Genomic DNA, 24601 nt, shown 5'->3' with positions numbered 1-24601 from the left:
ATTGTCGCGATTACAAGTATTCACAACATTTGTTTAAAAAAAATATACCACATCCATTGTAACTATAGGCATAGGCATACCTTAAATTCTGTATTCTGTATTTTTAATGTTTTGGTTATCACAGAACTTTCCCCTAACCTACCCGTAACGTTCTATCAATCTATTTTCATCATATATTAATAAGACTCACCACTCCTAATGATGATGGTATAGTGGGACGATGTCACACATGATGCGGGACACATTCGTCCAGAGCAGACCTGAGTTGCATTTCAACTTGATTATCAGTCATGACGATGAGCGAGCGACGCCTTCTCGGGAAAGCCCTTCACCTCCACCTGATGGCAGCATACGCAGCCCCTTCACCCGGGTGCGTGCGTGGGAGTTCCCCGCTTCGCCATGTCGGGGTGGTGCAACGCGCTGAAAGGATCTCCCGAGCGCTCTCTCTCTCTCTCTCTCTCTCTCTCTCTCTCTCTCTCTCTCTCTCTCTACCGCCCCCACCCCATCAGCAGCTCCATCCTCCCCCTCACGACAGTCTCAGTCTCAGCAACAGCAGCAGTATCGTCCTCCTCCACCCTCTCCAGCATTATCCGGCGGTGAGACACGGAGTAGACGCATCCAAGTGATGCCACTGCACCAACCGAAAACACGCCGAGAATAAAGCGCTTCTTCTGCGAGGAGGGAGAAACACATTCGCCTGGAGACATCCACTGCCCATGAAGATGTCTAACGCTGACATGGTCTTGAACTCCACCGATCGGATAGTGAAATGTAAGTGCATAATTCCCCCCCCCCACCCCCACCCCCCTCCCTTCTACCTGCATCTTTCATTTGTGACCAGTGTTAAATATGGATGTCGTGCCGTTATTTATGTGCTGTTTCTTAAAATGTTGTCCCAGCTTATTAAGACGTTTCGATTTATTAATGTTTAGGACTGAATGGTTTTGAGATGCGAGATTGTTGCGATGGTTTTCTCAGCTATGGTTTGATGTTAATTGAGTCGCGGGCAGGAAGAGGGAGATGTGTTAAAAAGGCAGATCCAGTGGAGGCGGTGATGCAGCAGGATTTTAGGTGGCATCACGCAGCTCTTCCTGTATTCTTCAGAGATAATGAAGCAATAAGGGTTTTCAGTTCGTTTTTAGCTGTTTGCTTTCAGGGGGAAGCCTCCAGTCTGAAGGTAAATCATTCGAGCTGGAAACTGTCACGCCCCCGTTGCGTCTGATTGATTTTCTTCCATTTACTGGTCACGTATCGCACATTCATATTCTCACAGGAACATAAAAGCAGAGACTCAATACACGCTTCACGGTCTTATGTAGAAACTACACTTCTGTTTAATTGAAGGTGCATGCAGTCATTTTTTTCTAAAAAGGCTTGAAAGGTTGAGAAATAGTATCAACGTAGCCTAATACACACGCGCGCGCGCGTGCGCACACACTCAATAAATGTGTTTTTTCACTTGAAGCAAATGTAGTCTTTTCCTTTATTCTCTTATCAGAGTGCACTAGAATGCTTCGTTTGCATGTTAAAATCACACAAATTTGATGCCCCCAGGTGCCCCCCAGTTTCACAGACAAGGCTTAAACTAGTCCCAGACTAAAATGCATGTTTGAGCCGTTTTAACTGAAAGCAACTTGCACTGACATATCTCAAGATGCACACCATTAATGTTTTTTTTCTAAGGCATGTTTATAAAAGCTACTTAAATTGAATTAAGGCCTTATCCTGGTTTAATCGAAACCCTGTCTGTGAAACCAGGCCACAGAGAAACATGAAAAACATAAAAGCTACACAAACAGCTTCGGTAGGGTCAGCAGTTAAACTTAGTGCATCCAGGCCAATAGGTGTCAGTATACAGTCTTAAACCACTAGTATTGGGATGAGTAAGAGCATATAAATGTAAACAACAATTTACGAATGTAGGCCTACCTTTAATCCATTACTGTCTTCGAAGTTAAGGAACATAAATGCTTGAGTATTTAATTAGACATGTAATTTATTTTAAACTGGTTTATTTTATTTGCGTTACTTGGGGTGTTGGCTTGCATTGATGCGATATCATCTGACCCTGCCATGACAGATAATGGATCACCTTTTTACATTTGTACTATCATGGATTCTCCCTTCTCCTCTGAGGTCTGATCCTTTTGTCTATTGGCTCCATTGATGGATATATTATATATTTTATAATACTAATAGGTTTGTGTAGAATTGCAGACTCTGGAGGTATTCAGCCTCCTCAAAACAGTCAAATCCCAATGCTGGTCTGTGTCTTGTGTTTTTTTTGTTTTGTTTGTTTTTTGCACAAATTAACACTTCAGCCTAGCTGGTTGATTTGAATTGCAAAAATCTGTGGGCCTGTGAACTTTTGAAACAATTTAATTTGCATGCAAATGTGGCCACATTTGAATGTGTTTTCTACTGTGTTGTTTTGATAAATAGTATTAACACTTTAAACACCCCTTGTGTCAAAGACATAGTTCACCTAAAAATGAAAATTCATTCATCATTTACAGACATCCCACTTCTCCCGGAAGGTCCTGGAGTCTCCCGCATATTGATAGCGGCTCCCTGATGCCCGCAAATTATGTACAATATCCCGTAAACCGAGTGTGCATGAGAGAAGCCCTGTTTCCACCTGATATTAAGATGTGTTTTTGGTGATCTGATCTCAAATGGTCAGCCAAAACACATTACCGTTTTCTCCTGGTATTATCATGCTTTTCAAATGTGTCTTCTGTGACCTCTTGCGTTTGGCATTTATTTTTACACTACATCACTTTCACATTTGGCACACGAATACTAATGAAGGAACAAACTCGCAAATGCATATGATAACTATAATATCATATAATAGGCCTGTAATATAACAGTAGGTAGGGATGCACCGATATGAAAATCTTGCCCGATACCGATAATTCTTTACATTTGAAAGCCGATAATCAATATATTGGCCGATAAATTTAAATCCACGTTTTTATATAATTTTTGAGAGCCTGATTCCAAAAACAAAAGTCTCACCATTAAAAGCCATGTCCCAAATACTTCAGTAAATCAAACCTATACAGTACAGTAGCTGCACATTGCACTTAACTGTATTTTTCTGAAGTGATTCCAATCATATTTCAATTTAAAACTATCATAGCAAACAGTGCGCATCTAAAGTGTCTCAGCTGAAGGAAAAATACATTATTAATCGGCTTTAATATTTCGGCCAAATTTTCTTATCGGGTCGATAACATTAAAAAGGATCATATATCGGCCGATACCAATATTGTGCACCCTAATAGTAGGCCTATAATATAATATTCTGTTGTAATTCAATGTTCTTTTTTTTTGTGCCATCTTCCGGGTGGGATGTCTAATTTACCATTCAAAACTCATATGACTTTAGTTTCTTCTGTGGAGCATAAAAGGAGATGTTAGGCTGATTTAGGGCCTGAGTATTGTTCATAATCGCACATAATCACCCTGAAGATCATTTAACTTGTTCAGTTCTGAATTGTTGACATGAATATTTTTGGCAGAACGTTTGATTTTTATCTTCCTTTGAATTCAGAATCTTGTGACAAGGGCCATTAAAACTCAGGCTTTGATATAAGTCATCTGACCTCTCTAAAAGTTAAGGTTGAATTAGTCATTGCCACACGTAATGAGTCATAGCAGTGACCCCCCTCTCCCACGCAAGCGGCTACCTCATAGAGGTAGTTTAGATCTGGCCGTTTTAGCCGTAATGCCATTCTCTGAACTACCCCTGTCTCCTCTCCCCCTTATGTATAAATGAGGGCTTTTATCATCAACAAAATGCATCAATAAATAACCACATCTTAAATCCCAGTGATGAGGTTAGCTAAGCATTCATATGCGTTTAGCAGTGTGCAGCTTGCAAATACAGTAGAGAAACAAATAATGTGTCTCTGCATCCCACAGTGATCAAAGCAGGATTTCATAAAACAGTGCATGGTGTGCCATTTGCAGAGTTTCATTTACTAAGTGCAACTAGAGTTAGGCCTTTCATTTCTGCACTGGCATAATGGATTTTATGGCGCTTTCCATTTAGCGTTTTGATATGCTGGTTTATCGTCTCGTCTCTTTATACGCCAAATCATTATATTGTACCCGCACTGCTAACATTCTCAAACTCGTTTCATGCTTGCTAATGAATAAGGCCTTTTGATATTTCACAAATGCAAACTCCAGTGCAAATTTACATTCTGAAAAACATTTACAGATTTGCAAAGGTGATAAGTTCAGACTTGGGAAATCATGAAGCAGAAGCTGAACATCGTGGCTGTTCTGTGGTTGTATTAATTCTTTACAATTTACACAATTATTATTATTATTTTATAATAGTTTAATTAATACTATAGTTTATTTAATATTTTTGTTTAGTGTTTATATATTCATATATTATAATATAATATTTATAAGGACTGCATCTTTTACATGCAATAATTGCTTTACAATAATAACATAGTTCTTTTGTTAATATTATCTTCCCTATAATTACAATGAAATCTATTTAATCTCTTGAGTCTTCCATTTTCACTTAAAATTGAAAGAACACATTGTCCACAATTTGAACTAAAGTTATGTCTGCATTATTATATATCCTTTATTTTATATATATATACATATATCAAGTTTGTATGTTTACATTCAGTTATTTCACTTTAATGGCAATGAAAATTATCTATTAATTGTCACTAAAGTGAAATTACTGAACCTAAATATACGAGCTTGATAAAAATGCTCATTTTAGAAGGAAATTTCAGATGGCAATTAGAGGCTTTTGCATCTGAAGTCTTCATATATACATAATATAATGAAATATTATTGTAATTAATAATGATTAATAATATATAAACCCATAACAATATAAAGATTCAGTGAATATAAAGAGATGATTCTTGCAAAACAAACCCAGACCCCTCAAAAAGAGATCAAACTTATAACTTACATTGATCACATGAAGCATGTTTTTCCTGCACTTTTTTATTGTTAGTCTATATGTCTATATACAATGTGTCAGAAGGGCACACAACTGTAGTTACAATATTACCTTATTTATTTACCAAAATACTGAGGTATAGCAATACTAATGCATCACAATTACACTGCTTAACACTATGACTGACTGAAGATTAATTCTCTATTTGAATGTCTACTGAGAGTGAATGAGTCAAATTAGCATTTTGTTTTACTTGCAAAGTCATTTTAAACTAATTGATAGATACAAACTCTATGGAATCAATTAGGCACAATACTAAATGTTGATGTAGATAGTGTTTCAGGGCAGTTTAGTGTAGTTATCAGGCAGAGAAGAAAGACAGCGTACTTCAAACTTACAGCATGTCAATCAGTGCCTTAAAAGTGTCTTAAAGCCCAGAAGAGGAAGGTCAAGTGTTGCTTCAGCTTCTGAATGCCCACTTGCCCACTCGTGGTTCTGGGTTGCCTACATGCCAGGCTTAGAACGGCCTACTTTAGTGAGTCCAATTCTAGGACATTAACTGTGTTAGTTCTGATGGGGCTTGGCGAGCCACATGGGGCTCAAGAGGTATTGTCAGGATATAAACGGGACACCCAGAAAGGTGAGTCACCTAGCGGTGGTGGTTCTCTGGGTCATGTTCTGATTAGGACATATGGAGATTACTACAATTAGTGTTGTTACAATGCTGTTGACCTGACATGGTCATGCTTACAACTAAGAAATGTTGCCGAGTAAGCTGTGCTGTTGTTTCTACTGTGACAACCAACTTTGCTTTGAAAGTCATTGTGTCGCAAGTATATTTTCTAGGTAAAAGAACACATTACATTATTTCATTTTATGGGGAAAAAAACAAATGTTAGTTATGCTTGAACCATATCAGTTACTGGCTGATATTACATATTTTTTAATGATCAATATAGCATTTTTGGTTGTGTTTATTAAACCCACCCAAACAAATGCTCTGTCATTTAAGCTTCGGTTTCTTTGTCGGTTGATTCAAATAGCTCAGCATTGAGCCTTCTCTGGCCATATTCATCGTATACATTTTTAATGAGTTAATAAGCCTGTGTTTTCCCTTTGAATTAGTCTGATCCCTTGGGCTATTCATTGAGTGATCATCCAGAACTGTTGTTCAAGCAATAAGCTCAAAGCAAAATATGAGCATAATCTGATGGAGAGATGAAGGAGTCCATTCAGAGGCAGTGATGGCAGGTGCACAAGGGTGGATGGTGGTAAGGTGGAGTAATTACTGACAGAATTAAAAGAGACGAGATGGATGTTGGGGATCTGCTTGCCTGATATGTACATGCAGGCTTTATATAGTAGTGTGGGTGAATTATTTAAGCATTGGGTTGCAGCAGTGTTTCAGTTCACATGGCTCTTACATAACAACACTTCCCTAAGGTCTACTGATGAGATGGAGAAGAGGAGGGAGATGAGGGAATAAAGAAGAAAAGATGAAAGAAAGGATGAACAATCTTAATGCCTATATTCACACCAATGTGAATATTCAGTAGAAGGACAGTGTTGAATAAAAACAGTAGGTTCCTATAGGCTTGTTCTTAACAAGATTCTTAATCATATTCTTGCTGTATATGAATTAGAATTTTCCCCATAAACAGTTGTTGATGTAAAATGAATAATAAATACAATTAAGCTTCATGTTGAAATTATGATGTTGACTGTGTGCGTCATCTGTTGTAGCATTCAGCACCAATGTTGCACCAGAGAGTATTTGTTTATCACTTAGTCCAACAAATATGTGTTGAGGTCTTAGTGTTCCTTTGACTAAAATAGGTATTTCGAGAAGGGAAACTGAAAAAGGGAATGGGGGATGTGTGTGTGAGAAGACTGGAGAGGTGTAAGACAAAGACGTTTCCTTGGAGAAAGGTGGACAACAAAAGGGAATATGAAGAACATGAAGAGAAAGGCTGAAGTAGATAGGCAGGGCATAGGAGAGAGGGGGAGAAAAATAAGACAAGAAGTAGAGACAGAAGGAGAGCCACGCATGAGAACGCTTGTAAATTGCACGTATACATGACAGGTCTGTGGATGAAGGCTGGAGCTGTCTCAGCGTCTGCTTGTTACAGCAGTCCTGCTTCAACACACACACACATCAAATAAAAACACATGCTTCCCTACTATATAGTAGGTGACAAACAGTATGTGACAAAAGAAGTATGTACGAATTCACAGTACTCATAAAACAGTATACAAAATGAACCCAGATAACCTACTACTCCCAGCGAGATTCTGAAGTGTGCATTCGATGGACACTTTACTATGAAGCCACGGGACAGGATTTGTGAATGGCAGTGAAGCGGCGCAACTGATGATGGCAACATGGCGAATGTAGTATGTCCGGATTACATTCATACTTTGTTACTTATTCAAAGTAAGTACCTACTACTCAAGAGAGTATGTGATTTAAGATGCAGTCTATGTCTGTTTTGGTGCTCTAGCAATAAACAAAACTGCATGCGTTTTGCTTAAGATCATTGTAGCCGGAGCTACTTCTATTTGTTTATGTGTGACGAGTCACACTGTGCTACTCTGCAGAGGTTGTCGTCCCGCCCGGGATAAAATAGTCTGAATATAAACACTTATTTTAGGTGTAATGCTGGTAATGCTATTTTAGGTGTAGGTGTGATTCAGGATAAGACAAAAACCCATTTTGGAAGATGGATTCATGATGTACTCGCTCATTGTACATTTTGTACATTTTGAACAAAAAAAGGTTTCATAGTGTGCCTTGAAGTTATGTTAGGGCCGTTGCATTGGGCTAGTGAATATTGGTTCACTTTTGAGAGTTAATTTCAAAAGTTATAGTCTGCTCTTTGTGGCGCTTATATCATGTCGACATGACATGTCATTTTTCAGCTGTCCTAGCAAACAAACAACAACAAAAAAACAGCAAAAAAGCTCTAATGGTCTTTAGCGGGCATGCATATGGTCAACACATGTTACTATATGGGAGATGCAGGTTTTATTCTAGCCTGCATGATTTCTCCCCATGATTTCCTTTCAAAACAAAAATGTACAAATCCAAAAAGTAATTTAAAAAAAACTTCCAAAAAAGGCTGTTATATTATTGTTAAAAAAAATAGACATTGCGATATTTTGTTTTCTGAGATTGATATTAGGCTACGATACGAAAAAAATACAGAAACGTTGACCAGATGAATAACTATATTTGGAAGGACTTAATTATTCTAGAATGATTGGGGTGATTTTGTAGGGGAGTGCATTTGTATAGAAAATAAAAATAATTTTTGAAAACTTTTTCTTCTTTTTTTTTTTTACTTCAAAGACATTTATGAGTGTGAAACATCGTTTTAGGGCTGAATGATTTGTAAAACATTGAGTGTTCACAAATGGGTTAACTCTTTACAAGACCTAACTCAAAACTCTTTCAGTAACTAAAGTGTACAGAGTTAAAAATAAAAAATGAATTTTCATAGGCCTCATTCCCTGTTTTAGGCCCATTCAATATGACTATAAAATATAATTTGTTTTATATTGTGATTAGTATTAATTAAAAAATAAGAAATAATTAAATTGCACCAGGTCAAAATTGAATTGTTGAGAGAGAGAAAAAAAAGATACGTTTTATTATTACATTCAAAAAATAATGTAAAATACCGGTAAATAAAAACAAAATGTTTACAGCATTATAAACATGTATTTATTGTACATATATCCCTTACTAATGCCCGCCATGCCCGCTCTGGCCCAGCCCCTGCCCCCCCGTTCTCATACCAGTCAGCCGGGCCAGGCAGCCACACTAACTCCATCTCTTTCATCTCTCCTTTCTCCAGCATATTGGCTTTTCATGCATGGGTTGTGCTCAGGCCTGCAAGCTGCCACAGCCCATAAACACCACGTACGGGCTCGGCACACTTCAGGTCTGTGCATCTTTCGAGGACCACTGACGCATTTCGACACAAGCGGTGCTCATGTTTTGGGTCGAGTCTCATGAAGCAAGTGCTCCCAATTCTGGTTGCCAGATCTATTTAGTTATGAGTATTATTTTTTTGTAATCCAAACAACAACCGAGGTCGGACACAACGGCATTGGGACCGCAGGGCGTTAGTCTGAATCACTAGTCCGGAGTGATTCCTAGCTGCGCTGCTTCACGCCGCGCGCTTGATCCCGCTAGAGTTAGACACCGTGGAGGCTGTTATGTAATTCAGTTTCTTCAGTTATTAATAATGTCCTGTCAACATGTCCACTTCTCTCTGTTCTTTTTAACAGGCTTCACAGCTCTCCGTCACCTCTGAAATACCTGAAATGGTACATCGATAAAAGATCCGCTGTGCGACGTTAACGATGACAGATACAGATACATTGCGCCGATGACAGATACATTGTTAGTTTGCAGTACACAGTATATTAGTTTAAAAACATGGACAATGGGTAATGGTGAGAAGTGAATAATCTCACTGAATAGTGTCACAAGTTATTGTAAACGAGTCATGAGCAGAATGAGTAATGAAAGCTTTCTGCTCACTAGAAGCGATTGTGGGTTTGGATGATTCTGGCCAAGATTACAAAGGCTGAATGATGCCATCACGTTTATGCCATCAAGTTGACATGAAAATTAACCCTATTTATCTTTTAAATGCATGTTATTGATCTTATTGGGAACAATTCACCAGTGTATATGTTTAATTTTTTTCTGTGACACTCAATAAGCATTTAATTTCAAGGAACACATTTTTTTCGTTCTCTTTAAAGGATACATGTAATGGGACACCCGAAAATGAAAATTCCGTCATTAATTACTCAACCTCATGTCGTTCCAAACCCGTAAAACTAATGAAGATATTTGAATGAAATCTGAGAGATTTCTGTCCCTCCATTGACAGCTACACAACTACCACTTTGACGCCTCAAAAAGTTCATAAAGAGAACGTAAAACTAATCCATATGAATTTAGAGGTTTAGTTCAAATTTTCAGAAGAGGCTGGATCACTTTATATGATGAACAGATTGAATTTAGGCTTTTATTCACATATAAACATTGATCAGCGAACAGAAGCTCAACAAATCTGTTTGACACACGAGAACAAACCTCATTGATTTTTAATTGATGCTGCGTAACATTAGAATGAATGGTTATATATGAATAAAAGCCTAAATTAAATCTGTTCAGCGTATAAAGCGATCATGTCTCTTCAGAAAATTTGGACTAAACCGCTCAATTCATATGGATTAGTTTTACGATCTCTTTATGAACTTTTTGAAGCTTCAAATTGTGAGTTGTGTTGCTGTCAATGGAGGGACGGAAATCTCAGATTTCATTAAAAAGATCTTCATTTGTGTTTCGGAGATTAAATTAAAGTCTCATGGGTTTGGAATGACATAAGGGTGAGTAAATGATACATTTTTGATTCAAAATTATCCACAATAACATTTTTCATATCAGTTGATATTGATAATTATCATGATAATTGTCAAATCTTTATTTCTTACAGATTTAAAGGCAGATTTTTGCTCCTGAGTGAAAGTTGTAGAAACCAGACAGTTTATGATTTTAAATACCCTTTATTGTTAGAACATGAACAATTCTTGCCAAACAGGATCTCACAAATCCAAGGTAGAATATTCAAAACATTTATAATAAAATATTTTTTCTTCATCAAAATATGCATGTTAACTTAAGTTAAATCCTTTTCAGTCTTTTTTCCTTAACAAAAGAAATTTTGTTTGTAGAAAAAAAATATTTCTTAGTTTATACATGTTCTAACGGGTTATAGATTGTGTTGCCTGACTTTGATGTTGTGTATCTTTGGCACAGTTTGCAGTGCAAGCTGCAATATTAGTAATATTATGCCTATGTGTTTTGTCCCTAGAAATGCACTTTTGATAGTAGCTTGAGTTGACAGTAGCAGTAGCTTGAGTTGGGATGCAGATGTAAATTTATGTTCATTAACAAAAACAATAACTCCTGGAAAAATTGAAACAACCTCATAGGGTAAAATTGAAACATTCTGACTGTTTGAGTCAGGACTCTACTTGTATTAAAATTAACCACTGGTCATCCATTGTATCATCCATTTATATCATGGTAACCAGTAACCACAGATAAAACCATACGCATATAGCACCTCACTGCATGATAAAATGTAGTCATGGTAAAATTTAAATTCTGTGGTGTTTGTTAAAAAAGGTAGCCTATATACATGTTTTAGTATAAATACAAATGCACAATAGCTTAATAACAAAAAGTACTGTAATGATATTCCATTACTCCTTTAATACATGTCTACATTAATAATATAATAAAATTCAATATGAATGTGCCACATTTCTGCAAAAATACCATAGTGCAGTTCAGGGATGGACTGGCCATCTGGAGCACCGGGAGTTTTCCCAGTGGGCAGCTGTACAATGTGGGCCGGCCAGTTAAGCCCCGTTCACACCGCCAGTGACTTTGTTGCTGTATGTCACTAGTCTTTGTATTGTGAAGATGCTTGTGGGCGTTCCTAGTTCCTAGATATAATTCTAATTTTAATTAAAATAATGAATGTTCATTCTAATTAGACAGTAGCAATCTGTTGTTGGAGAGTGTTGTGATATAAACTACAGCAGTGCTCAGTGCATTAAATCATTAACCAGATTAACGATCGATCAATCAACAAATTAAACTCACTCCTACTGCCAAAAATTACTAAAACATCATTAGAATTTGACAAAATAATACAATTTCTTGTCCCTGATAATCAACATGGTGCAGGGGAAACTGTAATATGAACTGCAGCAGTCCATCATATAATTAACAACTCAAACTATCAATTTATGAAACAAACTCACTAAGACTGTACAGTAGTACATAGTAAAGCACTATATACAGTGCAATGCATAAGTGAATACACCCATGCTAAAGTTGACTAAAAAGAGGAATAAAAATCATATTTTGGAAATTGAACTTAATGCATTAATTTAAAAAATTAGGAAAAATCCAACCTTTAAGGACACCAATTTTCTTTGTGAATGAATAATGTATCGTAAATAAATAAATGTTCTTCCTTAAAATACATGGTGCATAAGTGAGTACACCCCTATGTTAAATTCCCATAGAGGCAGGCAGATTTTTATTTTTAAGTATTTTTTTTTTTTTTTTTTTTGGATACTATGCATCCTGATAAAGTTCCCTTGGCCTTTGGAATTAAAATAGCCCCACATCATCACATAGCCTTCACCATACCTAGAGATTGGCATGGGGTACTTTCCATAAGATCATCTCTCAATGCAAATCAAACTAGCTTTTAGGCTAACTGAAATAAAATCATGCCAATCTCTAGGTATGGTGAAGGCTATGTGATGATGTGGGGCTATTTTAATTCCAAAGGCCAAGGGAACTTTATCAGGATGCATAGTATCCTAAAAAAAAAAAAAAAAAAATACTTAAAAATAAAAATCTGCCTGCCTCTATGGGAATTTAACATAGGGGTGTACTCACTTATGCACCATGTATTTTAAGGAAGAACATTTATTTATTTACGATACATTATTCACAAAGAAAATTGGTGTCCTTAAAGGTTGGATTTTTCCTAATTTTTTAAATTAAGGCATTAAGTTCAATTTCCAAAATATGATTTTTTATTCCTCTTTTTAGTCAACTTTAGCATGGGTGTATTCACTTATGCATTGCACTGTAAATGCCTCATTCATTCATAAAGTACAATTTTTCTGAACTTTTGTCACATGGCTCGCGTCGCTTGACAAGCCAACATTCTGTGGCCAACGGTCACTGTCGTGTCGCCGCAAGTCGCCAGCCAAGCCCTCCATTGATATGAATGGGATCATGTCGCTGCTTGTCGCTAGCGGTGTGAACAGATGACATTCACGGATGTTACTCCATGTTGTAGACAACAAAGCAGTTTTCTTGCCACTACAAACAAACATTTTGGAAGTAAAAAAAGACTAAATATAAATGGAAATCAGTACATAAAATGCTTGATATTAAAGATGAACGAGAAACAGCGAGTGCTTTATGCCATCGTGGCTATTTATCTGCGGCGAAAGCAAAAGCACCGGTCTATCTTGGTTCACGAAACCATTCAGCATGAGGACTACCACCATATGTACTCAGACATATCATAAATTATAGGAAAGTTGCTGTCCCCTAAAATAAACTTCTCCTCCATCTTGTCTCGACACTCCACTACAGGATATAGTGATGGATCATGTGCGCTCCACTGACTTCACTCTGATTGGTTGTCGCTACTGAAAGTTGCTCTTCATTTGCATAAAGTTCAACATATCTTTGTCGCGTCGCTGGACACGCCTACATCCTGTCGCAAACAGTCACTGTCGCTCGTGTCGTCGGGAAATCGCCAGCTTACTATTGAAATGAATGGGATTGTGTCACTTTGTCGCTGGTAGTGTGAACACTGCATTAGTGTTGCTAAAGTAAATCCATGATAAATGATGGTGATTTGTAGATTGAAAAGCCTTCTAACTGGATCGCGCGTTTCTCGCGCTGCCATTTGAGGCTAGCGGACAAATGGTACCTGTGGCGTGGTTCAAATGAGTAGCGCTGTTTACAGGATTTTTTGTATGTCCATTTTATGAGGCTTGTTCTATCAGCATATGCAAAATCTTTTAAATGATTCTGGGTCAGTTACGCATATGTTGCATGCAGTGACAATTCACTGTGTATTTGATGTGTCATCATCGTTAGCATTAGCACAATTGTGTGCAGTCTCGGCCTAAGGCTGAAGCTCTTCTGTTAACATGATGAGGACATTGACAGCCATAGACAGTGTCATGCTGCCAGGTGTGCTTGTTGGTGAATCATGAATTGTCTAAGAGACACAACTGCTATGGCTGTGCATTTTCTGCCACACACAGGTAGGGGTTATTCCCATATTATTGTCCAATACGCAGGAGGGATGTTATGTGTTTACACCCTTCAGGTTTCAGCTAAAGGTTTACTGTCAGTCACAGGCATCCAGAGCTTTCCCACAGGAGCAAATGAGGAGAGAGAGAGAGGAAGAGAGAACCTGGCTGTTCGGCATAATAGAGCCATAGATTTCACAATGTAAGACAGTCAGGAAGACAGGCAACCGTAACAGAGCTTGTTAAGATGAACGTAAGATGAGGCGAGACCACAATAGACTCATCCAAAGAGGAATGTACAGCCACGGAGTCTGATATACAGACAAGATTTCACTTCTAATGAAAGTGAAGTTTGAATGACTTTGTGAGAAAATAAAGAGCTAGTCTAGGTTACTTCTACATGTGAGAAGAGAAATGTTCCAAAACTTACTAAACTGGATACCTAGACAACAATTAAGACACCATTCTGCCTAATTTTGAACAAAAAAAAGCATTGTATCAATCTTTTGCTTAGATGGAAATCCCACAATGTACTGTGACTCAATAAAAAAATCCTTTTAATAAGGCAGATGACAGATTTTTGATGTGTTCGATGGTTTTAGATGGGTTTTCGGGACTGAAGACCAGTTGTTTGAGCAGTTTCTTTTAGCAGTATTTTCAGCTATTATATTTCATTTAATACTGAACAGTTCTATAGAGTTCAAAAGTGCCCGCCCACTTTTACAGCAACCTTGGTTTTGGAAGTATTTTTCTCTTTCAGTTATACCATAGGGATTAAAAAAAAAAGAAAAAAGTATTTGTTAAAGAGTTATAACCCATGAACCAAACCAGCCAGCTATGAGGTGAATCATAACATTATAAACTTTGGTTTGAAGCATAAACTTATTTAAAAGTCAGACAAAAAGACAAAGGTACAAGTGTGTGGGGTAAAAGGCCAAACTTGCCACCTCATACATTTCTAAGATTTTTTAATAAAATAAACCACTTTTACTTACACACAAAATCTGTTGCACCATCAATGTTCAATACAAACATATTTTTTCTGCAGTCATACACCATGGGAGTTGTGCTGTTTTTATATATATTTATTTTTAGCATCTGAACATCATCTGAATATATATATATATCAATGATACTAAAACACTGAATTATGCATTTTAGCATAATTAGCTCAAGCTATATGTAATTCATTTTGTGCAGTCTTCTAGATGACTATATGCTCTGGGTGCACCTTGTTTTATTTATGTAAATACAAAGTTCTGTCATGAGACGATGGCGCAGGCTAATAGGTCCTTAACTCTGCTTGCAATCACATCATTCTCTATAGGGCGCAGATGATTGGTTCCTGCTGTATCAGTAGCCAATGAGCTCGCTGCTCAACCTTCAAAAACTTGGTCAGCAGTAGCAGTAGCAGTTGCAGCGTGCTTTCAAAAACCCTTCACCTTCCCCAGCTCCACCTGTATAGATCTGCTACGGGTAATTCATGTATACTGTACAACAACAGCAGCATGTCTGTCTTTCTCACAGCAGCATGTTGTAACGCATGTATGTATTGGCAGTAGTAAGTCCCGTACTTGCTCTGTAGCAGCAACAATAATAACAGCAGCAGCGTAGCAGATCTATACCGCCAAGACCAAACACGTCAACAACATTATCATTTCCATTACCATGCCAAACACTCAGAGAGTTGTCATGACAGAAATATGTGTAAATTATACACCCCTGAGGTGTATAAGAGTGTCACGCGCCAGCTTGACGTGATAATCCAAACAGTGAGGCATGACACTGAAGAACAATGAACTCGAAACATCAGGAACCATCAAATACAAACACCTGCTTTAAACATTAATATGAGACAATGAACAGATGATAACTGAGGGTATAAATACACAAGATGACAAGGGGCTTAATGAAGGACAGGTGATTAGTTATAATGGTAACAAAGAAGGGTTGCTATGGAAACTAACAAGATGGTAATAGAAAGAAAAAGAAACTAACTAAACCACAGGAAGAGAACACAGGCACAGCAAGACAACAGAATATCAAAATAAGAGTCCATGAAACAGCGACAAAGGGAATCGTGACAAAGAGCAGGACGCCTTTCTCCTTTGTTTTTCTTTTTTTTTTTTGCCATAGCGCACCGTGATTTATTGTTTATTAGCTCCAGAATTAAATATTTTGGCGTGTTTATGGTATACATAGAGAAGGAAAGAGCTGCTGCAGACCTGTACATTGGAGATTTAGTCCCAAATCACAGTGTGTACTGTGTCTGAACCGGCCACACTTCAGTAGTCACCGGCTGTTGCTCGGCAACATACACCACAGTCCAACATCTTGTGAAGTGAAGAGCTAAGCTGCTGTTTTCCATCTCACCCTTGAACCACTCTCTTTCTCACTCTATTCATTTTGCTCTCCATTCCTCCCTACGGAGACTGTTGTTCATTAGGCATTTCACATTCTCCTGTTTCTCTCTTGTCTATTCTTCCTATTAAGTTTCTTCTCACTCCGATAGGCCACACGTTGTGCTCTGGACCATCTCATTATTGTTCATATTTACACAAACTGCCTGTCTATCTTGTAATCTTTCTGTCTTTCAGGATGCTGTGAGAGTGCGTCTCAGCCCTCTAGAGTATTGGGAGAAGGCGAAGATGGGGACAAATAGGGACATTATGTTCTTGTGGAAGAGGCATTATGTTCAGATGATGCTTCTGCGTTGTGTCTTTCTCTCTCGCTCTCTGTCTTTCTCTCACTCACTCCGTCTGACTGTGCCGTGACGTCTTTTGGTGGACTCTCACACTGAGTCAGAAAGGTGCCAAACGATTTGTTAAAATGCTGTCACTTCGCACAAATTTGCTTCTTCAAATTGAGAAGAAAAACCCTTCAATCTTTCATTCTCCATTGTGTCTCCTAGACAAGTGCTTTCTAATTTGTGTTTTGTCTTATGAGACTCCCAGACTCGTCAAAAAGGCTAAAGGGACTATAAATCAATGACAAACCGAAAATGATATACTGCATTAACATTAATGAAGTAAAGAGTTTCAGAAATGAGTATCTGTCCATGCTATTCTGTATGCGGATGATTAGGCTAATCATTAAAAGATCGCAATCTTGTTTCAAACATCCACTCAATCTCATCCCTAAACAACAACGATTCTCCCGTGTCTAATAAACCTTTGACAAAATCTCACCCGAATATTCAAATCTGTGTTGGTGCTGCTGCTGAGCCAGAGAGAGCAGTTGTCTTGTATAGGTATGAAACAGCTTCCCAAACAGCCTTTTCAACCAAACACCGTATTATTATTTCTGTGTTATATATATTCATATTATCACAGAAGAACCTGGATAAAAGTTTATTGTTCGGATATCAACACTGATGTCTACAGAAGCAATCAAAATACAGTAAATCACCTTTAGAGAGTAACATGGCGCTTCAAAAAAAACGATTGTACCGATAACATTATTACACCACGTGCGACAAGTAACTGTTAAAAAATCTATTTGTTATTGAATCATTCATTCAAGAGATTTGTTCAAAAAACACTGATTCATCAATTAATGAAGTATTTATTCTTATTGTCATTGAAATCATTCATTCATTCAAATTTTAAATAGACTGCATCAAGCAGGATTTCATGAGATGGTGGTGGCTTAACTCATGAATATTAATTACCTTATGTAGAAATAATTTAACATAATCATTCACTTTTCTGACAACGTTAATGTGAGTTATTGATCTGGAGATCAAGTGTTTGTTCATTTCCAAGTCAAAACTGAAATGTAAACCGAAACATTACTATTACAAATGTTTGAAAATAATTTAAACAATTTCAATCCTTTTGAGTTGCATTGAGAAACTTTGTACATTTGAGTTGAGTTGAGTTGTACGTCAGTGCATTTAAAATGAATATCCATATATTTGTTGTCAATGGAGTGGATAGCAGCGAGGCGCAGAATATCTGTGTGAACATTGCCGCTGGTGCTTTCCATGAGTGATAATAACTACCCCAAAATGTGTTAATGCTTTACATGCTAAAGGCTATCTTATCAATGGAGTTCCTGAATGTCTTGCACAGATATCTTGCGTTATAGCTGACATATGAAACATTAAGTTGTGTTCACATTCATCATTGTTCTGCAAGTTTTCACAAGCAAAATCCAGTAACCACTAAAATCCACCCAATTGGGAATTTTGCGTGAGGGTAAAATATTTCCCCATGCAGATTTGGCAGCTGGTTCTAGTTGGTCACCCAGATTTGTCACGTTGACCAATAGAAAGCTGATTGGTTTGACTGTGGCGTGCTTATTACATCGCTATACTATTGATAATAGACAATGAACCTTTCTTCTCCTCAAAAATTCATCTAAACGTGACAGTCTTTAGATTTGTTAACAAACAGAGGACCAAGGAAACCAAGCATGTGCGAATATGCAGAAGTAACACAAGTGCACCCACACACACTTTTTCGAATGGGCTGTTTCCTTACCGCTGTTTAAATCCTATGCAAGGCCTAGTCTCATTATCCCAGCAGCAGGAACATGAGATTTCTCATTTTTCCCCCTCAAGTCAAACATGAATTATTTAGCTTTGTGTTGATCACGTTGAGTCTCTGCCCTGAGCTTCCCTCCCCAGTTCCCCTACTGTATTTCTCTCTCTCTCTGAGCTGTGTGTGATGTTGCTAGCCTCTACTCAGCAATATAAGATGCATGTTTTGCTTACAGAATTGCCCATATCTCAGAAGTCTTGTTCTGAAATCCTGCTCTGAGAGACTGTCATCTTGTATCTGAACAATGTTTTAGCGTTTCTTCTCAATGGCACTGTAACTACACTCCATAATTATTTCTGTACAGTGCGGAGCGAATCTTCGCTAGCATGCGCGTAAATAATTCACCATGCCAATGTTTTGTTGAAGCCAAGTCCCACATTATCAGTGTACACATTAGTGAGTCATAACGGAAAGAGACTGCATTTGCCCCAATTTTTGGTGCAGATATTGTTTTCTCTGTCTAATTTCTGAATTGAATTTTCACGCAGCTGAGGATCGGTACGTCGTCCGCTGCACCTTTATCAATTATTCAGATCCGGCTCTTTGGAAGCTTTAATAAGCAGCTTGTCAGTCAACTAACTCATAGCAGTTCCGGCTTTGTTTTTGTGATATGAGGCCAATTTTGCTTTGCTGTAAGTGAGCTGAGCTCAATGAACAAATGATGATGTTAGGCAGCCATGGTTAAAGAAAAACAGTTTTGTGAGGAGTTTAGTTGACAGAGAGCAATTTAAGAATGGGTCACTGTGGTCAAATCATACTGGTCACTTATCTAAAAAATAAGTGAGGTCTAGTTATTTGATATGTTATAGTTTATTTTTTTTTAGTGGTGGTGCTTTATTTAGCATGTTAACTGCACTCTATCCAGCTGTTGCTGAACATCCTCTAAGAAACGCGTCTCATTGGGATCAAATAGCCTTTTAGACAAGCCACTAAGTAGTTGCCTTTGAAAATATGTACATTATTGTTCAAAAGTAAGGTCAGTAAGATTTATTTTGATGAAATTAATACTTTTATTCAGCAAGGATGCATTAAATTGATGCAAAAAGTGACAGTAAAGGATTTTATAGTTAAAAAAGATTTCCATTTCAGATAAATGCTGTTCTTTTTAACTTTATGTTTGTCAAAGAATCCTGAAAACATGTTACAGTTTCCACAAAAATATGAAGCAGCACAACTGTTTTCAACATTGTTAATAATAATAAATGTTTCTTCCGCAACAAATGAGCATATTAGAATGATTTCTGCATAATCTTGTTACATTGAAGACCAGGGTTATGGTTATTATAGTTAACTAAAGGATTTCATGAGATGGTGGTGGCTTAACTCATGAATATTAATTACCTAATGTAGAAATAATTTAACATAATCATTCACTTTTCTGACAACGTTAATGTGAGTTATTGATCAGGGGCCGTATTCACAAAGAATTTTAAGGCTAAAAGTCACTCGTAACTTTAGGACTCCTAATTTTTTTTGACTAAGAGTAATTCACGAAGCATTTTAGCCCTAAAAGTAGCACCTAAGCCTGGGACAGCTTAAAAGAAGTCGAGAGGACTCCTAACTCACTAAGACCTATTCACAAACCGCTTTTTGTGGCATTTCACGTTGCGATGTTTTGAAATGCGTATGCGGCGGCTACAGGAGCTTCCAATCGCGAGGGAACAATTTTGCATTGTAGGCATAGGGATGCAATAACGCCACCAACAACAACCAAAACTAGGCTACTCATTGCATGTAAACTAATTGTAATGTTTCATTGTGAATCAAATTAAAATGTTCTTCTCTTTGCAACCGTAGGCAGAGGCATATAGTGACTGACAGATTAATTCAATAATGTTGCAAAGATATTGCATCAATCCATATGTTTCATTAGGCTACTAGGCTATTTGTTTTGCCTTACTCTTTATTCATTTAGGCTATTTATTCAGTTATTCATCATCTTCCGTCCTTCGCACTACTTGTGTAGCGCACACATTCTCAGACCTATCACCTGTCACTCATCATCGTAGGGGAGGTGTTTGGAATCATTCCCGCGTTACAATCATCAGCCAATCAAGGTGGTCACTTCAGTCAAGCTCGTGCATGAGTAATGACGTCATCCATAGCAACGAAGACTCACTCTTAGTTTAGGAGTTGTCATTTTTCTTTACTAAGAGTAGGTCTGAAAGGTGTTGTGAATAACTTTTAAGAGAAAACTCCTAGCTAAAATCTTTTAGTGCGATTTAGGAGTAGGCTACTCCTAGTGGTAAGATAAAATGCTTTGTGAATACGGCCCCTGGAGATCAAGTGTTTGTTCATTTCCAAGTTAAAACTGAAATGTAAACCGAAACATTACTATTACAAATGTTTGAAAATAATTTAAACAATTTCAATCCTTTTGAGTTGCATTGAGAAACTTTGTACATTTGAGTTGAGTTGAGTTGTACGTCAGTGCATTTAAAATGAATATCCATATATTTGTTGTCAATGGAGTGGATAGGCGCAGAATATCTGTGTGAACATTGCCGCTGGTGCTTTCCATGAGTGATAACTACCCCAAAATGTGTTTATGCTTCACATGCTAAAGGCTCACTAGCAGAAATGTATTAATGGAGTTCCTGGATGTCTTGTACAGATATCTTGCATTATAGATAACATATGAAACATTAAGGTGTGTTCACATTCATCATTGTTCTGCAAGTTTCGGTTGCATTGTTCTGCAAAATCCAGTAACCACCAAAATCCACGCAATTGGGAATTTTGCGTGAGGGTAAAATATTTCCCCATGCAGATTTGGCAGCTGGTTCTAGTTGGTCACCCAAAACTAAAACCATACACATTTTCGTTACTTGAAATAACAAAATTTAATATAATTTGAAATTATATATTATTTTAAAATAAAATATTTTCCCAGGCTAGTTTCAAAAAAAAATTCTCATTTTGATTTAGTTCAACTTGGTGTACTAAAATAACTAAATCTTTAAAAAAAACTATATAGACATATAAAACAAAATTACTAAAACTTTAACTAAAATGAAAAGAAATATGAAACATATAAAAATAAAAATGAATTAAAAATATGAATTAAAAAACTATATTTGCATCTCAATGATAATATTTTAACACTGCTGAAAGGCTGCTGAAAATGTCATCACAGGAATAAATTACATTTGAAAAATGTATTATAATTTTTTTATGTTTCACAATAGTGCTGTTTTTTAATTTATTTATATATTTTATACTCTATATATTATACATGCCTTGGTAAGCATAATAAACTTCTTTAAAAAAAATACCAACCCCAAACTTTTTAAAGTCCACCTGTGGTGAAAATCAAGTTTTTAATGTTATTTATATGTCTATGTGGTGTTTTTAATATGTACAAATTCAAAAGTCAACACAATTGCTGAGTATTTTTTTCTGAGTATTTTCACAATTGCTGAGTATTCTGACGTCACAAACTACCTTGTAACCAATCACGTCAACTTGTGATCGTCAACAAGTGGATCTCTGAGCTGGTGCGAGTGAGTGGAGGCGGGGCTAATTTGCATATTAATAGAACCGTGTATAGCCTACTAAAAGAGGCAAGGGTGTAGAGTTACTTTCAAGCTATTTTAAGGCATGAAGATTTTTTTCTCAAGGAAAAACCTTTTAAATATGTCATTTTGGTGATCAAAGATGAGTTTTAAGGGATACAATTATTGACTACAGGGGGACTTTAAGAGTAGCTTAGTTTTGCACACCACTGATGTTTTTGGGCAGCCATTTTGATTTAACAAACAAATCCTTAAACCTGTATTCCATAAACGGATGATATGGTCTCAGAATGTAGTTAGTTAGTTACAAAATATATCCCCACTGAAAAGTTATGCTTTTGTGCAACATAACTGATTCATTAAAGGTGACTGTAACATTCAAGTTCTGATGTATTCTTTCTGTTTGTGCTCCCCTCAGCCGTTCCCTTCCCCTTGAGTCACCGCCTCACCACGAAGGAGGTGTTTGACTGTGAGGGGAAACCAAGGGTGGATCTCCTGAAAGCCCACCTCACTAAAGAAGGCAGGGTGGAAGAGAACGTTGCCCTCCGAATCATAAACGAAGGGGCCTCCATCTTACGCCAAGAGAAGACCATGCTGGACATAGAGGCACCTGTCACAGGTACTTCCTGCTTCTTTTGGTCTATTGTGGCAGATTCACCTCACGTACAATTTAAAGGGTAATGTTTGCTACAAAGTGCTATGGTTTCATTTGACGTGTCTTTAAGTGACTATGTGTGCAGTGTTTTGCTGCAGGGTGGATATATTGTCAGACATTAGTCGATAAAGAGCGTCTGTGCATTAGCATCTGTGTGTACATAATGCAGTTTGTTATCTGACAGCGTCTGCATGTGTTAACTGTATATCAGTGACAACCTGCTTTGATACCGTCAGCAAACAGGACTAAAGAGTTTGAGAGAGAATGCACAATCCTGACCTCAAATACAAAAATAAACTCCAAAGCACCCGACTGGAAGTTCAAAGAATGAACAAGAGCGGAGAAAAAAAACCCAAATGGCGGCAAAGCGAACAAGCGCTTAAGGTGTTTCCGTATGAAGTTTACCTGTGAAGGGAGCTGTCACTTTAAAGTTTGATCACTTTTATGCTTGTGAATGTGCGTATGTGTGCGTTTCTCAGGTATTTTAATTCCCTCCTTACCTGTCATCGCATCAACTGTGAGGTGAGAATAGAGGGAAAATAGTTTTAAATTAAAACTAGGGTAATGCACTTACCACATAAAGCATGTCTGTATCTATTCAATGGCTCGTCTGAGCAGTGCGTCTCTTAATGCGAAGCGCTATTACGCTTTTACCAGTGTCTGTGGATAATCAATAGAGTTGAGTACTTGATACCCGCGTCCATCTGCAGGAGTGTGTCAGCCGTGATTTCCGCTGTCTCATCCGCGTATGAGCCGCTTACTCCTGAAAGAAATAGGTCCTTGTGTAACTGCAGCAAAAAATAAATAAATAAAAAATAGGCAGAGATAATGGACATAGCTTGATTAATTTTTCTTTGTAATGTGATTCTGCTCACCCAAATCTCCTTCACACTGGTGAAATTGCAGTATTTTTAATGCTGTTTTAGTGCCTTTTTTTGTTTATTTAATTTTTAATATCTGCTACGTTGCAATTTACACAGGAAAAAAGACAAAGAAGCAATATTTTAAAGTTGCTAATGTTTTGATTCAAGGAATATATGGGGAATTCAATTTATTATTTTCTTATAATGTCGGCATATATTTTTTCTCTTGTTTTAAGCATAAATCTCACTTAATTTTGTCCGATTTATTCCTAATGTTTGCAAAATGTGTAATAAAGACATTATTTTTATATGTATTATTATTATTATAATTGATATATTTTAATTAAAACAATAAAAGTATCTTTTTAAGATTTTGGAAAACAAGACAAAAGAAATACTGATTAAAAAACGATTGTTTTGCTGTGTGGGAGGGCTGTAAAATTGAGACAACTTGTGTTAAAATTCCTGAAACAAAGGCTGTTTTTGGCAGCTGAAAAAGTCACACGGTCACAAGGTTCGGTGCATCAGGAGTCGCTCACTGCTGTGTTTAAAGGCGCAAAGCATTTGAGTTCACTCCGGTTCAGTCGCAGTCTCACAGGAAGAGTTCAATTCCACGGTGCACTTAGATTTGTCTGGTACAGTGCAGCTGTTAAAATCCATCAGTTGATCAGAGCGACCTACAGAGCGAGAGAGAGAGATAAAGAGAGAGAGAGAGAGTGGTTCTCTGCTGCAGAACACACCTACACCTCTGAGTCATCTGCATCTAACAGCTCAATATTCTCTCTATTTCTCTAAATCTCTTCCCATCATCCAGTTCTGCTTGCACCCTGTGTGCCTGCAGTGGGTGATGTGAGAATAAGCATCTCCCCCCCCACCCCCACCCACACACACACACACACACACACACTCACTCAGCACTGCACAGTCACTGCCACACATAAAGAGAGATACTTACAATTATCACCATTTAGAGTTCACTGTGTGTGTGTGTGTGTGTGTGTGTGTGTGTGTGTGTGTGTGTGTGTGTGTGTGTGTGTGTGTGTGTGTGTGTGTGTGTGTCTGTGTGCGTGCTTGATTGATGTCTGTCCCTGAGCTCAGAATATTTGCCCAGATCAGCCAAAATTAGGCCAAGTGAAGTTTATGCCTGCCGATTGTCTATTATTAATATCAAAGGGATATGAAATATG

The 24601-nt window shown here is 37.4% G+C and overlaps 1 protein-coding gene across 2 annotated transcripts in view; it reads left to right on the top strand.

Annotated features, from left to right (window-relative positions):
* Positions 1-522: 522 nt before the first annotated feature.
* ppp3ca (protein phosphatase 3, catalytic subunit, alpha isozyme) overlaps positions 523-24601 on the top strand; it is a 59643-nt gene continuing 35564 nt past the window's right edge. The window contains exons 1-2 of one of the 2 annotated variants that reach the window (XM_084137432.1): positions 523-771; positions 22315-22515. In XM_084137432.1, the coding sequence (XP_083993558.1) occupies positions 717-771; positions 22315-22515 (256 nt within the window). In that variant the 5' untranslated portion in view covers positions 523-716. The remainder of the gene's footprint in view (positions 772-22314; positions 22516-24601) is intronic. The other variant, XM_084137433.1, reaches the window with a different exon arrangement.

Source organism: Abramis brama (assembly GCF_963993115.1).
Source record: "Abramis brama genome assembly, chromosome: 15".
Lineage (NCBI taxonomy): Eukaryota > Metazoa > Chordata > Actinopteri > Cypriniformes > Leuciscidae > Abramis > Abramis brama.
This window is presented reverse-complemented; position numbering and strand designations above follow the sequence as displayed.